This window comes from Desmodus rotundus, chromosome 6 (genome assembly GCF_022682495.2).
Source record: "Desmodus rotundus isolate HL8 chromosome 6, HLdesRot8A.1, whole genome shotgun sequence".
NCBI lineage: Eukaryota > Metazoa > Chordata > Mammalia > Chiroptera > Phyllostomidae > Desmodus > Desmodus rotundus.
This window is the reverse complement of record NC_071392.1, coordinates 154,046,853-154,061,211: the sequence shown is the minus strand read 5'-3', so window position 1 is coordinate 154,061,211 and position 14,359 is coordinate 154,046,853. Positions and strand designations below refer to the sequence as shown.

The 14,359-nt window shown below is 44.8% G+C and overlaps 1 protein-coding gene across 2 annotated transcripts in view; it reads right to left on the bottom strand.

The window, feature by feature from the left end:
* RANBP17 (RAN binding protein 17) overlaps positions 1 to 14,359 on the bottom strand; it is a 232,708-nt gene that overhangs the window by 44,857 nt on the left and 173,492 nt on the right. For both annotated transcript variants that reach the window (XM_053927056.1, XM_024577058.3), the window contains 2 exons: positions 12,691 to 12,798; positions 10,463 to 10,545 (listed from right to left, as the gene is read on the bottom strand). In XM_053927056.1, coding sequence (XP_053783031.1) covers positions 10,463 to 10,545; positions 12,691 to 12,798 — 191 coding nt within the window. The remainder of the gene's footprint in view (positions 1 to 10,462; positions 10,546 to 12,690; positions 12,799 to 14,359) is intronic.

The following is a 14,359-nucleotide window of genomic DNA, read 5'->3' as shown; positions in this document are numbered from 1 at the left end:
ACAGTACCTGTAACTCACAAGGCCCTTGGGCGGAGTGAAGGAGGCAGCAGGTGTGAAGGGCTCACCATGGAACAGGCCCACTGCTCTGTAAGAGCAAACTGCAAGGATACCTATGCTGGGGGCCATTTCCTTCTCTAGTCTAACAGCCCGGAGGGTCACGTTTGGGGAGCTATGGCCTGGGAAAGAGGTATAGGTGAAGCTGGGTGTGTATGCTGTGTAATAATGTCACCTCCTTCTAATACACAATTTAGAGCAAGGCCAATACTTTATCTCTGACCACCTTCGCTCTGTTCCTTCAATGGCAAAATGGCTCCAAGGGTCACGCTGGGGTTCTCTGCCCCCCATTCTACCAGTTCTCCACGCCCTTAAATGAACACTTAGGGGAGAAAAGGCCCGGTGATGAGAGACTGTTAACGGTGTGCTGTACCAGGAGAACCAACAGCACGGCCAATCTATTACATCGACTTGCCTTTTCTTTTTCCCTTTTAATCTCTGAAATTTTAAAGTGAATGTGATGTTTAGCTGACAGCTACATGGGCTGAATGTCTTCATTCATCACCGAACAGCTATGGGGAGAGCGCAAGCTCGCTGCTACTCCTTGGGTCAGGCTGCTCTCTGCAAACCTGCCAAGGCCCTGGACGGAAACAGTCTGGGTGAGAATTGGGGCTATGAGGCTGGAGAGGAATACGCTTCCCTTTCAGACTGGAGAAGATGAAAACAGGGCAGTGTTGATGAGGCTGTGGGAGACTAAGGAAAGTGCAGGGAATGTAAGTTAGCATAACCAGTCTCCATGGCAATGGAGTAGTATTTATTAAAAAGATGAAAATGTTTAAGTCCACTTTCGGGAATATATTCTAATTCCCAGCGTCGACACCACGCTCACCATCTACTGGCATCTGCACCCACGCACTGTCTTCTATAAAGGCCAGCCCCTGCGCATGTTCTACTAGCTCCCACCTCCTCTTCTGTGCTTAACCAAGTGCAATTTCCCCCCCTTTCCTATGCACTTTTTTTTTTTTTTTGCTATTACATCATCTTACTGGCATACAAGTTATGCTATTATCCCTTCCATAAAAAAACACAAAACCTTACCTTGGCCCTACTGCCATGCAAGGTAGGTATCACTCCCCCTTGTACCAGAACCGCTCTGAAAAGTGGCCTGTATTTGCTCTCATGATTTCCTCTCTGACCCACTTCCACCGAAGTGCTCTTTTCAAGGTTCCCAGGGATCTCCTTGTCGCTAAATGTGATGGTTGACTCTTGGTCCTCATCTTACTTGATCCATTGGTGGCTTTGGATATAGCTGACTACCTCTCCCCCTCGTCTTATAAGACACACACTGCTCTGATTTTCTCTTACTTCAGTGTTCGCTCCTTCTCTTTCTCCTTTGCTGGTGTCGCCTCTTCTCCCTTGCTTCCTGACACTGCATACCCCAGGGATCAAACCTAGGTCTTCACATTTACATTACCTGCCCCCCCCCACCTCCCATGCTGGTGACTGGTAACCTTACCTAGTTCCCCACTTTAAATACCATCTAAGGGTCAATGACTTCTGCATGTGCTTCTCTAGACCACACCTCAAACCCATACGTCCAACTCCATATTCACCCTCTCCACCTGGAAGTCTCACCAACATCTCAAGCTCAACATGACCCAAATGGAACTTTCGATCCACTCACATCCGCCTTAGCCTTCCCCATCTCAGTTAATGGTAACTTCACCCCTCCAGCTGTATATGCCCAAATTCTCTATGTTGTTTCTCTCATGCCGTGTAGCCAGTCCACCAAAAAATTTGATTTGTTTTCCCTTCAAAATATATCCAGAATCCAGACACTTCTCACCAATCCCCCTGCTATCACCTTGGTCAAAGCCACATGAAACCAAGCCATTCCTCTGCTCAAAACATTCTAAAGCCCCTCTATTTCCTTGGACTTAGTATCACAGTCCTGATAACGGTCAACAGGACATGACGTTAATGATGCTGTTCTTCCTGTTTCTCTCCCTTTGGTTCATTCTGCTCCAGCTACTGATCTCCTTGCTGTTCTTCAGACATGCCAGATACACTTCGGCCTCAGGACACAAAACTCAGTGTCCCCTCAGCCCGGAATGCTCTTCCCCAAGGTATCTCTACACAAGACACCCCTCACTGACTCCAAGTGTCATCCCAATGAGGCCTCCCTCGATTGCTGCATGCAGCCACCTGTTTCCCGGTCTACACTTCAAATGCTCCTTATCCTCATCTCCTCCCTCCCTTGCTTCCTTCCAAAAAATATTTTATTCATTCTGCTATTACAGTTGTCCCAATTTCTTCCCCTTTGCCCCCCTCTGCCTGGTATCCTCTTCCCTCCAGCAATCCCCCCCCCCCCCTACTTAGTGCATGTTCATGGGTTGTGCATGTAAGTTCTTTGGCTTCACATTTCCTATACTGTTCTTAACACCCCCCTGTCTATTTCGTTCCTACCAATTATGCTTCTTAATCCCTGCACCTTTCCCCCCAATCGCCCCCTTCTCCCTACTCCAGCGGATACCCTTCCAAATGATCTCCATATATCTGTAATTCTGTTCCTGTTCTGGTTGTTTGTTTCTCAGATTCAGTTGTTGATGGTTGTGAATTTGTTGCCATTTTAATGTTCATAGTTTTGATCTTTTTCTTAAATAAGTGCCTTTAACATTTCATGTAATAATGGCGTGGTAAAGATGAACTCCTTTAGCTTTGCCTTGTCTGGGAAGAACTTTATCTGCCCTTCCATTCTAAACGATAGCTTTGCTGGATAGAGAAATCTAGGTTGGAGGTCCTTGCCTTTAATCACTCTGAATACTTCTTGCCAGTCCCTTGTTGCCTGCAAAGTTTCTTCTGAGGATCAGCTGATAGTCTTATGGGAACTTGTCTGTAGGTAACTCTCTGCTTTTCTCTTGCTGCTTTTAGGATTCTCTCTTTATCTTTAACCTTTGGCATTTTAATTATGTCTCTTGGTATGTCCTCTTTGGGTCCAACATGTTTGGGACTTTCTGTGCTTCCGGGACTTGTATGCCTATTTCCTTTGCCAAATTAGGGAGTTTTTTGTTTGTTTGTTTTGTTTTTTTACTATTTTTTCAAATAAGTTTTCAATTTCTTGCTTTTCCTCTTCTCCTTCTGGCACCCCTATGATTCGGATGTTGATATGTTTAAAGTTGTCCCAGAGGTTCCTAAGCCTCTCCTCATTTTTTAAAATTCTTTTTCCTTCCTGCTGTTCTTATTCAATGCTTTTTACTTCCTTGTGTTCCAAATTGTTGGTTTGATTTTCGGCTTCCTCCTCTCCACTGTTGGTTCCCTGTAGATTATTCTTTATTTCACTTAGTGTGTCCTTCATTTCTTCCTTTATGTTGTTCCTGAGCTCAGTGAGTTCTTTGAGCATCCTGATCACCAGCGTTTTCAACTCTGCATCTGATGGGTTGGTTATCTCCATTCCGTTCTTCTTCTGGGGTTTTATTCTGTTACTTCATTTGGGCCATATTTCTTTGTCTCCTCAATTCGGAAGCCTCCCTGTGTTCATTTCTGTGTGTTAGGTGGAGCTGCAATGATTCTCTTAGTAACGTGGTTTTTTGTAGAAAAGGCACCTGAAAATTGTGTTGAGTGGAGCCTTGGGTAGTCGCCAGGGTGGGGCAACCTGCTTCACCATTTTGTGGCTCTGTGTGGGGGGAGGGCTTGGAGAGGGGACAATGCCTCTGGCTGGCTTCTAGATGTTTGCCCAGCACTGGCCCAATTTCCAGTCACTTCATTCACTTCTGGCATGTGACTGGTGCCCTTCCAGTTGTCCTTGTGGTGGATCCCAGAGTGCATGGGTTTGCATACATTCTAAGTTGCACAGGCCCTTTAAGCAGAGTCTCCTTAAAATCCACCAGCTTCCTCTGCCACCCCAACTCGCACTGGTTTTTTACAGCTAGAAGTTACGGGTATTTATCTTCCTGGCCCTGGAACCCTGGGCTGTGAGGTCTGGCCCAGGGCTGGGATTGCTCACTCCCAAGGTGTCCTCCCCAATTTTTATCCAGCGTATGTGAATGTGGGGTCATCCACTCTGTCGCTGCTGCTGCCTCTCTGTGCCACACTGCATCTCCACACCTCTCCTCCCACCTCCGTGACTCCACCTCTCCTACCCGTCTGGATGAATGCGGCTTCTTTAAGTCCTCGGTTGTCGGCCTTCCACACAGCTCGATTTTCTGGCGGTTCTGGGTGTTATTTGTTGTGAGATCTAGTTGTAATTCTCTCTGTGGTTGCATGAGGAGGTGAAGCGTGTCTCCCTACACCTCTATCTTGACCGGAAGCCCCCTTCCTTCCTTTTTTATAGTACTTATTACCTTCTAACATACTAAATAATTTATTTTTCAGTTTTGTTCAGTGACATATCTGAAGAGTCTGGAACAGCACCTGAGGCTCTCAATCTACATTTGTTGAATGAATGGAGCTCAAACACCTGAATGTACACAAGTTGCTTAGTGAAACATGCTGTATGATAGTGAAAAACTACATGTCTATTACATGTATCAACAAGTGAACAGCTGCAGCTAGTTAAACAACATGTGGTAATTCACACACATTAATGAGTAAATACCAGCAAACTGCAGATTCGCAAGTGGAGTATGATTCCACTTTTGGAAAGAAAAATACATGTAAATGTACGCATTAAAAAGTATGCAGGAGTGCGCAATGAACTGTTAATAACGGCTATCTTTGAGAGATGAGATAACGAAGGATTTTCACTTTCTATTTTCTACAGCAACTTTGAAATCCCTGCAGTTTACTAACAGACCGCACTGATGTTTTTTAGTGACGTGATTTTGTAAAAGTCATTGTCTGCCTGAAACGCCCTTCTCCAAATTCTGGGCCCTGTTTTCATTCCTTTAAGAAACACTGCCTCCTCTGATGCGTCAGTGGGGTTATAAACCTGTCCGGGCTCCTACGGCACTGTGTTCGCTTCGGGAGCATGTGAGGGAAGGCAACACATCACGATTCTTCATTCACTTCTCTGAACCCCCCAGTGGGCTCAGGTTTCTCAAGGAAAATCTTTCTGTATCTCCTTTTCCTAGGCCTTGTGACTCTCACAGTATTCGACACATAGTAGATGCGTAATAAATGTTAGCCGTACGGGTGACAGAAGCCACTGAATCCTAAGAAATCACCTTCACTTTTAAAACCGATCACTTAGCAGTTTTTTTTGCCGGCCTGTAGAATGCACCCAGTCCAACACGTGTGATGGCAGAGGAGACTCAGACTAGCAGCCCCCTGGAGTCCCTGTGGGCTGTATTCCTAAAGGCCTTCCTTTTGTAAGCCACCCAATCTTGGCGTTGGGATCCTCAGGTGTTATCATTTCACTGTCTCACAAGACTTCTGCGAGCTTTACTCTACCACTTTGCCGTTCCGTGCCCCGACCAAGGCTTTGGGAAGGCCTAAGGCCGTATCTGCGGTCCCTGACAGTGTTTCCTAGAACTGTTCTTCCTGGTGACATTTTGTTAGGTCTCGTGTTATTTCAAGATCAAGGCATTCTTCAGCTGTCTTACTGTATTGTAATCATTTAAATATCAGCATACAATCAGAAACCTTCATTCTTACGATACTTCTGCTAGTACATCCCAGTAATTTGCAGGTTCTTTCATAAACATATTTTTTAAGATAGAAGACCCCCTTTACAAATAAATTCAGAGCAACTACACTGCTGGGTGGTGCTGGTCCAGGTGGCCATAGGGTCCCCGCCCCCATTCTGGAGGGCCCCTGTGGCACTTTCTGCAAAATGTTAGAGCACCACTGGCCTGTTATCTAGGTCACAATAAATAACAGTGGTTCGTACTTGACAAATTCAATTTGTGCGTATTATTAAGTCATGCCTTAAATGCATCTGGAGCATATACCGCTGAAAAGAACCGTGATGCCAATTCTTTTGTATAATGAATAATCACAGCCGGTTCTATTCATTTTTAAAGTTCAGATTTTTACACACCGAACTTTCTTAAATCCAGTGCCTAAGGAAGGACTAAAAGCAGCTCCATCGGGCCCCACTCAGGGAAACAATCACTGCTTCTCCCTCTGTGCTCTCTTCGGCCAACAGATGTCACCAAAGATACCGGCACCCAGAGGCAAAGGGGAGAAGAGATTAGACAAATGGAAACTGAGCATAAAAAACATCCAGTTCTTACAACTGAGAAGTAGGTTTCCAAAGTAATAACATTTATTACACTGCGTGCAACATTTTAACCAAAAATTTAAGAAAGAAATTTCTTTTATTAAGTTGGTTAGGCTGAACGGATCACAGCACTAAGTTTTGAACTACACGTCCTTGAAGCAATTTAAAACTCATTAGAAATAATAGGCTTGGGCTAGTAGAAAATGTGGTAAAATTTAATCCTCATCCAAATGTTACCTGGGCTGTACGAACAGGAAATTGTTCTGTGCTACTGTGGCTAACCTCACTGCTGACCCTGAGCTGTAACAGCGAGAGCAGCTGAGAGCCGAGGCAAAATTAAAAACTTACATCAAAGTATATCATGACAGAATGTAGATAAATAAAACAGCATATCAAAAGTATTATTTTTCTGCCAGTCTCATTGAGCAGGGAGGTGGAGGTATTCTGCAAAATATATAGCCAATCAGGTGCATTTGGAAATGAGTCCTTCCCCCTCGGTACTCCCCCCCGTCCTGGCTACCCAAATATTGCCAGGAGAGGTGAGCAGAGAGAAAGCCCAGTGCGCACGAGGACAGAAGGGATCATAGAATGTTCTGGCCTTTTCCCCCCATGGGCTTCCCCTTCCTTCACCTTGGCTTAGCAAAGAAATAAATAACGCTGGCTCTCTTGTGTCCTCCCAGCCCCTCTTCCCCTCATCTTCCAGACTCCTGGAGGGCAACCACACGATCCCCCTCCAGGGCGCATATCAGAATCCCCAGAGGTAAAAGCTCCAGTAACAAAAGATTCCAGGAGCTAAAGTCAGATGAAATCGGCTTGGCTGACGGAGGCCAGCAGGGGAATCAGTGAAGGATGAGAAACATTCTTCTATTGCTCTATGTAAAGTGCATGTGTGGAAGTCACTGGTGACAAAGTTGCAGGACATTTTTCCATTGAGCCTTGATTTCCCTTAAGTTTTAGGATGGAAATCACCATCCTTAAAGGAAAAGTCCTTCATCAGAAACATCCAAGGTACACTCTTTCTTTGGCCGCTCCCAAGTGGCAATGAGAAATGCGGGACCACTGCCCGACGTCAGACAGACTTTGAGGGAAACTCCAGCTCAGCCACACGCTAGCTATGCAGTATTTGGCGAATCTCTTCGTAGCTCTATGAGCTTCAGTTTCTCCCTAACAATAACCATGGCAGCTCACTGGTCTAAGGGCTTTTCACACACAATCTAATTGAATCTTCCTAACCACATAATGAAGCAGGTATTATTTTCTCTGTTTAACAAGAATCGGACGGAAAAGTGGCCAAGCAACTCAGACAAGTTCCGATGGCTAGTGAGTGGCAGCACATACCCACCTTGAGAACTCAATGAGCTAACCTATGATAAATGGTCCAGTGCAGGAGTGGGCACATAATAGCCGGTTAAAAAATGGAGGTTACCATTGTTAGTGGTACAAACTGGGGAGCAGAGTGTTGGCCTAATCTCCTACTCTCTCATCAGGGTAAGAAAACACCTTACCGACTTTTCTTCTCAAGAAAGCTTTGAGGGTTTTTCTCTTTCCATTTTACCTCCTTACTCTTCTCCCTTACCGTCCTCTGTTTCCATCTGTCCCCTCTTGCTCTTCCCCCCAAGTAACCTTTACATAGTTACCTCTCTCAGCTTTTGCCTTTGTCCATGGCAGACAACCAGACATCAGGCTGGAGAGCTATTGGAGCCCACGGATGCGGCACTGTTCTGAGATTGCTTGGCTGTCACTTGCTGGACACCCATCCTTCTGTTCCAGAGACCCAGGAATACTGTCAGAGGAAGAAGCCACTGCTCTTGCCTGCCCCCCACACTGATGGATGAACCCAAAGGGAAGACTGTCCTTGGTGACAAAGGAAACTGGACCCAGAAGGAGGCAGACGAAAGACATAATCATGACCAGTAACGGGAATCTAACATTCACACAGCTAGAGGTCTACTGACCACTAAGACATTAAAAAAAGGAAATTCATATACATGCACGGTTTCATAATGGAAAATGTTATTTCCTTTTAAAAAGTGATGAAATGGAAACTCGGCCCTTGTCACAGGCAGAAGGGAGCTGAGCAGCAAGGTCCAAGTAGGAGGCGTCCCTGAACAAAACTGTGAGGACGTCCGTGAACCCTGTCCAGGGAGAGCTGGCTCTGTGCGCGCAAGAGAACATCGAAGGGAGGCACTGCGGTGAGTAGGGTTCAGTGCCGCAGCCTGAGCCGAGCCTTCGCTCAGAGTGGCTCCACCAACCACCTCGCGCGTGAACTAGACAGGTGGGTCAGTAGCGACTGGTCGCTACCGCCGGCTCTCTGCACTGCGCCTGCAGTTCAATCAACTACAGATCTAAAATCACTGGAAAAAACAATGTCAGGAAATTCCAAAAAGCAAAGCTTGAATTTGCCACGCACCGGGCCGATGCTGAATCCATGCGAATGAAGTGGGTGGGGGCAGACCCTGCCGCAGCCTATATGCAGATCCTGTACCGTGTTCTTTAAGGCCCCGGAGAGTCGGGGGTTTTCGTATCCGCGGGGACCCTGCAACCAGTCCCCCACAGACACGGAGGGACAACTGGATTCCTGTTTGTATAGTATATAGGAGAACCAGGCATAAAAAGGCGCAGTGTCTTCGGTAAAGCTCATGGAGTTCATCAGGGCTGGTACTCAGGCCTTTTAATCGTCGAAACTATGCTTTTTCTAAGGTCCCAGGCTTTTGGAGAAAGGTCCAAACATGTATCTTTGCATCACAGGACGCTGACAGGAATTAAATAGACAAGGGGAGTGTGGCCAACTGTACTGAGAGTATTTTAGAAGGGTCCATTTTAACCTTTACAAGGCAAAGCATTTCTGCTTATATGACCCTAATGTGCCCATTTTCAGGAGATGCAAAAGCTGTGGCAACGGAGTTGCTGGTAGAGACAAAAATAAGGGACGTTTACTGCACGTTTACTGACTTCGATTAGGTGATTTCTGCAGCTTCTGTACACTCACAACCTCCAATTCTGAAGTCAACTGTGCGATCACAAGTAGGCATTTTGAACAGAAGCCTCTAATGCACACACATCAGAGCCCCAGACTACATTTTGTTTTTAAAAATTGTTCAACTACAGTTGTCCCCATTCCGCGCCCCCTGCCCCATTGGCTTTGTCCATGGGTCCTTTACACATGTTCCTTGAGGACCGTTTCCCTTCTCTCCCCCATTATCCCTGCCCTCCCCTCTGGTTACTGCCAGTTTGTTCTTTATTTCAATGTCTCTGGTCCTATTTTGCTTGCTTGTTTGTTTTGTTGATTAGGTTCCACCTGTATTCTGAATTAATGTAAAAAAAATTTAAAACAACTGTTTTTCTGCCTTTTAAAAAATGGAATTTTTAAAAAAGTAACATGCTTTTAATAGTTGTTCTCTGTTTCTCTCTGTCTCTGTCTCTCACATACACACACACACACACACACACACTAAAGAAGCTTCACAAAATGTAAAACCTGTTTCTGGGAACTCAAAAAGATCTATGGGAATCACAGGCACTTTTGAGACCAAAAGCACTTGGAGTTGGCTCCTGCTGTGGGAAAGTAAGAGAGGACAGGCAAAAGAGAAGAGAGCAGAGTCAGAGGGGGCCTCGGGGAAGGGCCCCCCTGCACAGGCCCCACTGGGGCTCGGTGCTCGGTGCTCCGTCAGCGTGTGGCCAGCAGAGCACTGTGGACCCCTGTCATCCTAACCCCACTCCCTGGCTCCGGAGAAATCTCAGCGCGGAGAATCTCATGGATGACGCTGCCAGAATAGGGAAGTGTTAAGGTTGATGGTAGTTCTGAGGCCCACTTCGAGCTATTAACCCAATTTTTTGACTGTAATTGAGCAGGACAGTCTGTCGAACTCTGATTCCGGGGCTGCAATGCCCCTATAATACAGTATTTACTGCTCGTTACCAGGACATTTCCCCAAAATTTAGTGCTGGTGACATACTGGTCTAGGCATTCCTTCACCCAAGACAGCAAACTGCCTGACAGAACTTTTAGCAATTTTGCACACGCTCTAACTCTTCCGTATCCTACCTAGTGTATTCCCTGTGCCCACTGACCCTGCGATTTTATCCAGAAGAAACGCATCAAGTTGGTCAGGAATGCCCTGCAGTCGGCGCACGCTGCTTACTGCTCCTGACGCCGATGCGACCGCTGCCGGGCTTTCTGCACTCCTGTTACCCACTGCACAAACGCACACAGATCTGAAGTTCAAACTAACAAAGTAACTAACACCTTTCTTCCCTCCAAAGAGATAAAGTTATACTGCAGAGACAAATACGGAAAAAGATACTCACCATAAGTGCAAATCATTTTACTAGCTTCTCTGAAGAGAAGAATTCCATTAGGAGATGATACATCAAAATTCAAACGCTGGGATCTAAGAAATACAGCAAAAAATTAGACTACCCGTGCAGAAAAAGAAACCAGATACAGGTTTAAAATGCCTGGCATTCCATTTATTAGAAGTAGCGGTAGTACAATTAGCCCTTTTTACAAGTGCTGTTCCATTAACATATGCTAATTTTCTCACTACAAAGGACAATTAAGAGTTATTTTTACTTATTTGCTGATTCAAAGAATTCACCTTTTATCTGCCAAAACAATATCCTGTCATCCTATGTCACAAACACCCTTCTCCTTTCATGCAAAGTGGTTGATAGGTGGTAACATAAAACCCCAGGTGTATACGTGCACGTTTATGCAGATACTTGGATGGAGATTGGCATTTGAGACCTCCTGTTGTCCCCGCTACACGTTTTAGAAACGGATTCTGAAGAGACAGGAAACCTAGGTACCTTTAATGCTGCAAATTTGCATAATGATTCCCCTGACGCTTAAGCATATTTCAAACCCGGTAAATTACATAGAGACTGTAGTTTCCACTGCACACAACTCAAGTACAGCAAAGCAAGTCCCAGAGTTCTGAACGAGGACAGTTCTGCTGCCAGCTCCTGACCAGGGAGGGCAGTAGGAACAGAGCAGAGCGAAGGACGCGCCATCCCGCTACGATATTGGCTTCTTTAACCTCGCTTTGGCTTTAGTTGGTTCTAACATGCCTTCTTGCTGTGCTTTCAAGAAGCGACATATTTCTAAGAGAATTCGCAAAAATATGAAATCAGGTCAAAGAAATAACAAAAGGCAAAGACACTTGCTAAAGTACTGTTAGCCAGGAATAGAAGGAAGTGTTGCTCTTCCATGCTTTCTCAAGAGGCTTTGGAATCAATCAAGTTCAGTTATAACTTCTCAGAAATATTATTGTGAACTTCTGCTTGTTGGTATATAATTCCTGATTAGAAATGCATAGACATAATGCACATTAGATTCCCGAGAAACACAGACAAGGTAACACATTTTCTGAGGTATCAATAGGTAGCTGTTAAAACAACTGTGCTACATAAACTTCAGCCTATGCTCACATAAAATACTTCACAACGTATCATGCGATGTTTTTCCTTTAGCATTAAACATCACGGCAGTAATATACACTACCAATTATCTGGCTGAAAACATTATAACTGAATAAAAACTCAACTCCTGATATAAGATACATAGCTATGTTTCCCTTAGTTTTTAAGTAACCTATGAAAACGGTTAAAAAAAACTAATAGCTTTCAAAAGAATAATACTCACAGTTATTTATGTGCCAGGTATTTTTCCATCTCTTGTTTTAAAAATTTTAGAATCACTGCCGGAGAAATGCAGCACCAGAGCTAACACTAGAGCTGCAATCCACACCCCGCCTGAGCACCTTCCTTCCAGCACGCGGTTTACAAAGAGGAACTGATGAGACAGGCGGGCTCGGTGACAGGTAATTTGGTGCTCAGCCATATTCGCAATGACATATTTTAAAGAGGTAAACCAATTACCTTATTGCAGTTTTTCTCTTTTGGCTACATCTTTGTTAATATTTATGTGCAGAGTTATTGAATCTCTGCTGGTCTATGCAAATTATAAGGTCAACCAGGCAATTTCTGGGAAGTGTTGTAGTTGCTATTTAAATAAAAATTTTGAGTGCATAAATCATCCACCTACCATGCACTCTGGCGCAGAGGAAGAAAGATAAGTTAGACGTCAAAGCAAGGACATTCCCAGGGCTCCTGAGACAAACTGGGCCCTGACCTGCTCTGGGCCTCTGTTCCCTTACCCATAAAATGAAGCATCTCCATTCCGAGACCTCTAGACTTCTTTCCTGCTTTAAAGTTTTTACAGAATTGCAGGTGGGCAGTGAAACAGTTCAACTAGCTGCCCTTCCTCCATGCTGTGCCTTTGGTTATTTTAAATAAGGGTGGCTGTGGTCTTCTATTTTTTTCCAGCTTCCATATACACCTTAAGTACACTATGTTCTTTCTCCCAGAAGGACCAAGTTCATGTCTCTAATTCTATTGCTATCACTGATCATCTTGCTTTGGTCCCTGGGTTCGTGCTAAGCCTTGATTATACACACATGAAGCAGTAAATAAATTCTGATCTCTGCATACAGCTGCCAAATGGACTGTTTTTTACCCCCCATCACACCTCTTACCTGTTCTGCATCAGCTCCGCCATAAGTTTTAAGATGGGAGTGGTACACGCTGGCTCTCCATACCACCGCTCGATAGCCCTCTGAAGAAGGGGAAGATATGTAGGGTACCTTTTATAAAGACTGTTAAAGAACTTAAGGGTCAAAAGAAATATTGTTCTTGAAAGTGTTGCTTAAGAAGGAAAAAAAGGAATCCGCATTTGCTCTACATTTAGTACACAGTGGCAATCTTATAAATCCTCACTCTCCATAACCTGCACAGCTATACGTTTTTGAGACTGCAAATGATTTGCTTTTATTTGTAGCATATCCCACACATGACCTTGCTTTATTCTCGGCATGCTCTATAAGTAAAACACATAAAGTATCATGTAAATAGCACATTTAAAGAATTACGCTTGATATTGTAGAAAAAAATAAATTTTGTTAATGAGGATAAAAGCATATTTTAGTTGTTATTCTTGCCAGACTTTCTTGGGTATCAAAATATTTAAGGAATAATGTTGCTCATTCTGAAATTTTAAAAATACATAAAAGTAGAGGGAAATAGTAACAATAAACCACAGGTACCCACCTCCCAGCTTAGAAATGACATACATTCTTTTCAAGTTGTTGACTTGTTCTGCTTGGACCCACTGCAACTCTACAGAACATCGGGGATGTTAACTTGAAGAAAACCTTTGGGTAACTTTTAATCTACTCAGTGTGGCTAACAGGTAGTCCCAAGTACATATACCGGGGGGAATTCTCAAACGTCCTCATTAGTACCAAGGAGTGTGTGCCTCCTCCATGAGTCAATGGCCAAGGCCATCAGAACCTGGAAAACTGACTCTGTGCCACTGGCCCTTTAGCCCACAACCAGCCTCCTCCTTGCCAAGTGGGCACATAAATATAAAGATAAGGCCTAAAACTGCAGCAGAAAAAACTCTTACTGTGCAGTGGAAGGAACCTTCACTTCCTGGCTCTTCTCCTAATCCCCAAGTTTCTCTTTCTCTGATGTTTTCCGATGTACTTGCCTTTTTCTTGCAGATCAAGTGCTGAACCAAACCATTTCATGGTTCTGTGTGATATGGGCAGAGACCTCCCTGGTGAAAAAGATCCCAATTTCCTTCCCTGCTCTTGGAATAAATGTCAAACTCCTTAGCATGGCACAGAGGCCTCCTTAGTGCTCCCAGCCCACTGCAGTCTAGCCATTCCTAGTCCCCCACAAATCCTGTCGCCAAATCTCTCGTCTCCCTTCCTCTGCATGCTGTGTCCTCTGCCTAACCCATTCCTGTCTTCAACACCCAGCTGAAGTGTCACCTCCTCTGGGACAAGGAAACTCACTCTATTTCATCAAAAGGCATCAACCTCTTCCTCACCTACGTCCAGGGAGCTCCAACCACATCTCTCTCATAACAAACTGTATCAGGAAAGGTCGCTTGTGTTCTCTGTCTGCCCACCAGAGAGTGAGTTTCTAAAGGGCCGAGACCTGTGCTCCCCCACCATGTCCCTGCTAATTCCTATTTGTCACTCAGATTTCAAGACAGATGTCAATTATCCTAAGAGGCCTCCATGACCGCTGCCCCCGTGCCCCCCCCCACACAGCACAGGGTGAGGTGTGTCTCCCGTGCATGGCTGTGGTACCTCAGCTAGCACTACCACAGTGCTTTACCTCTGTTACATTACACGC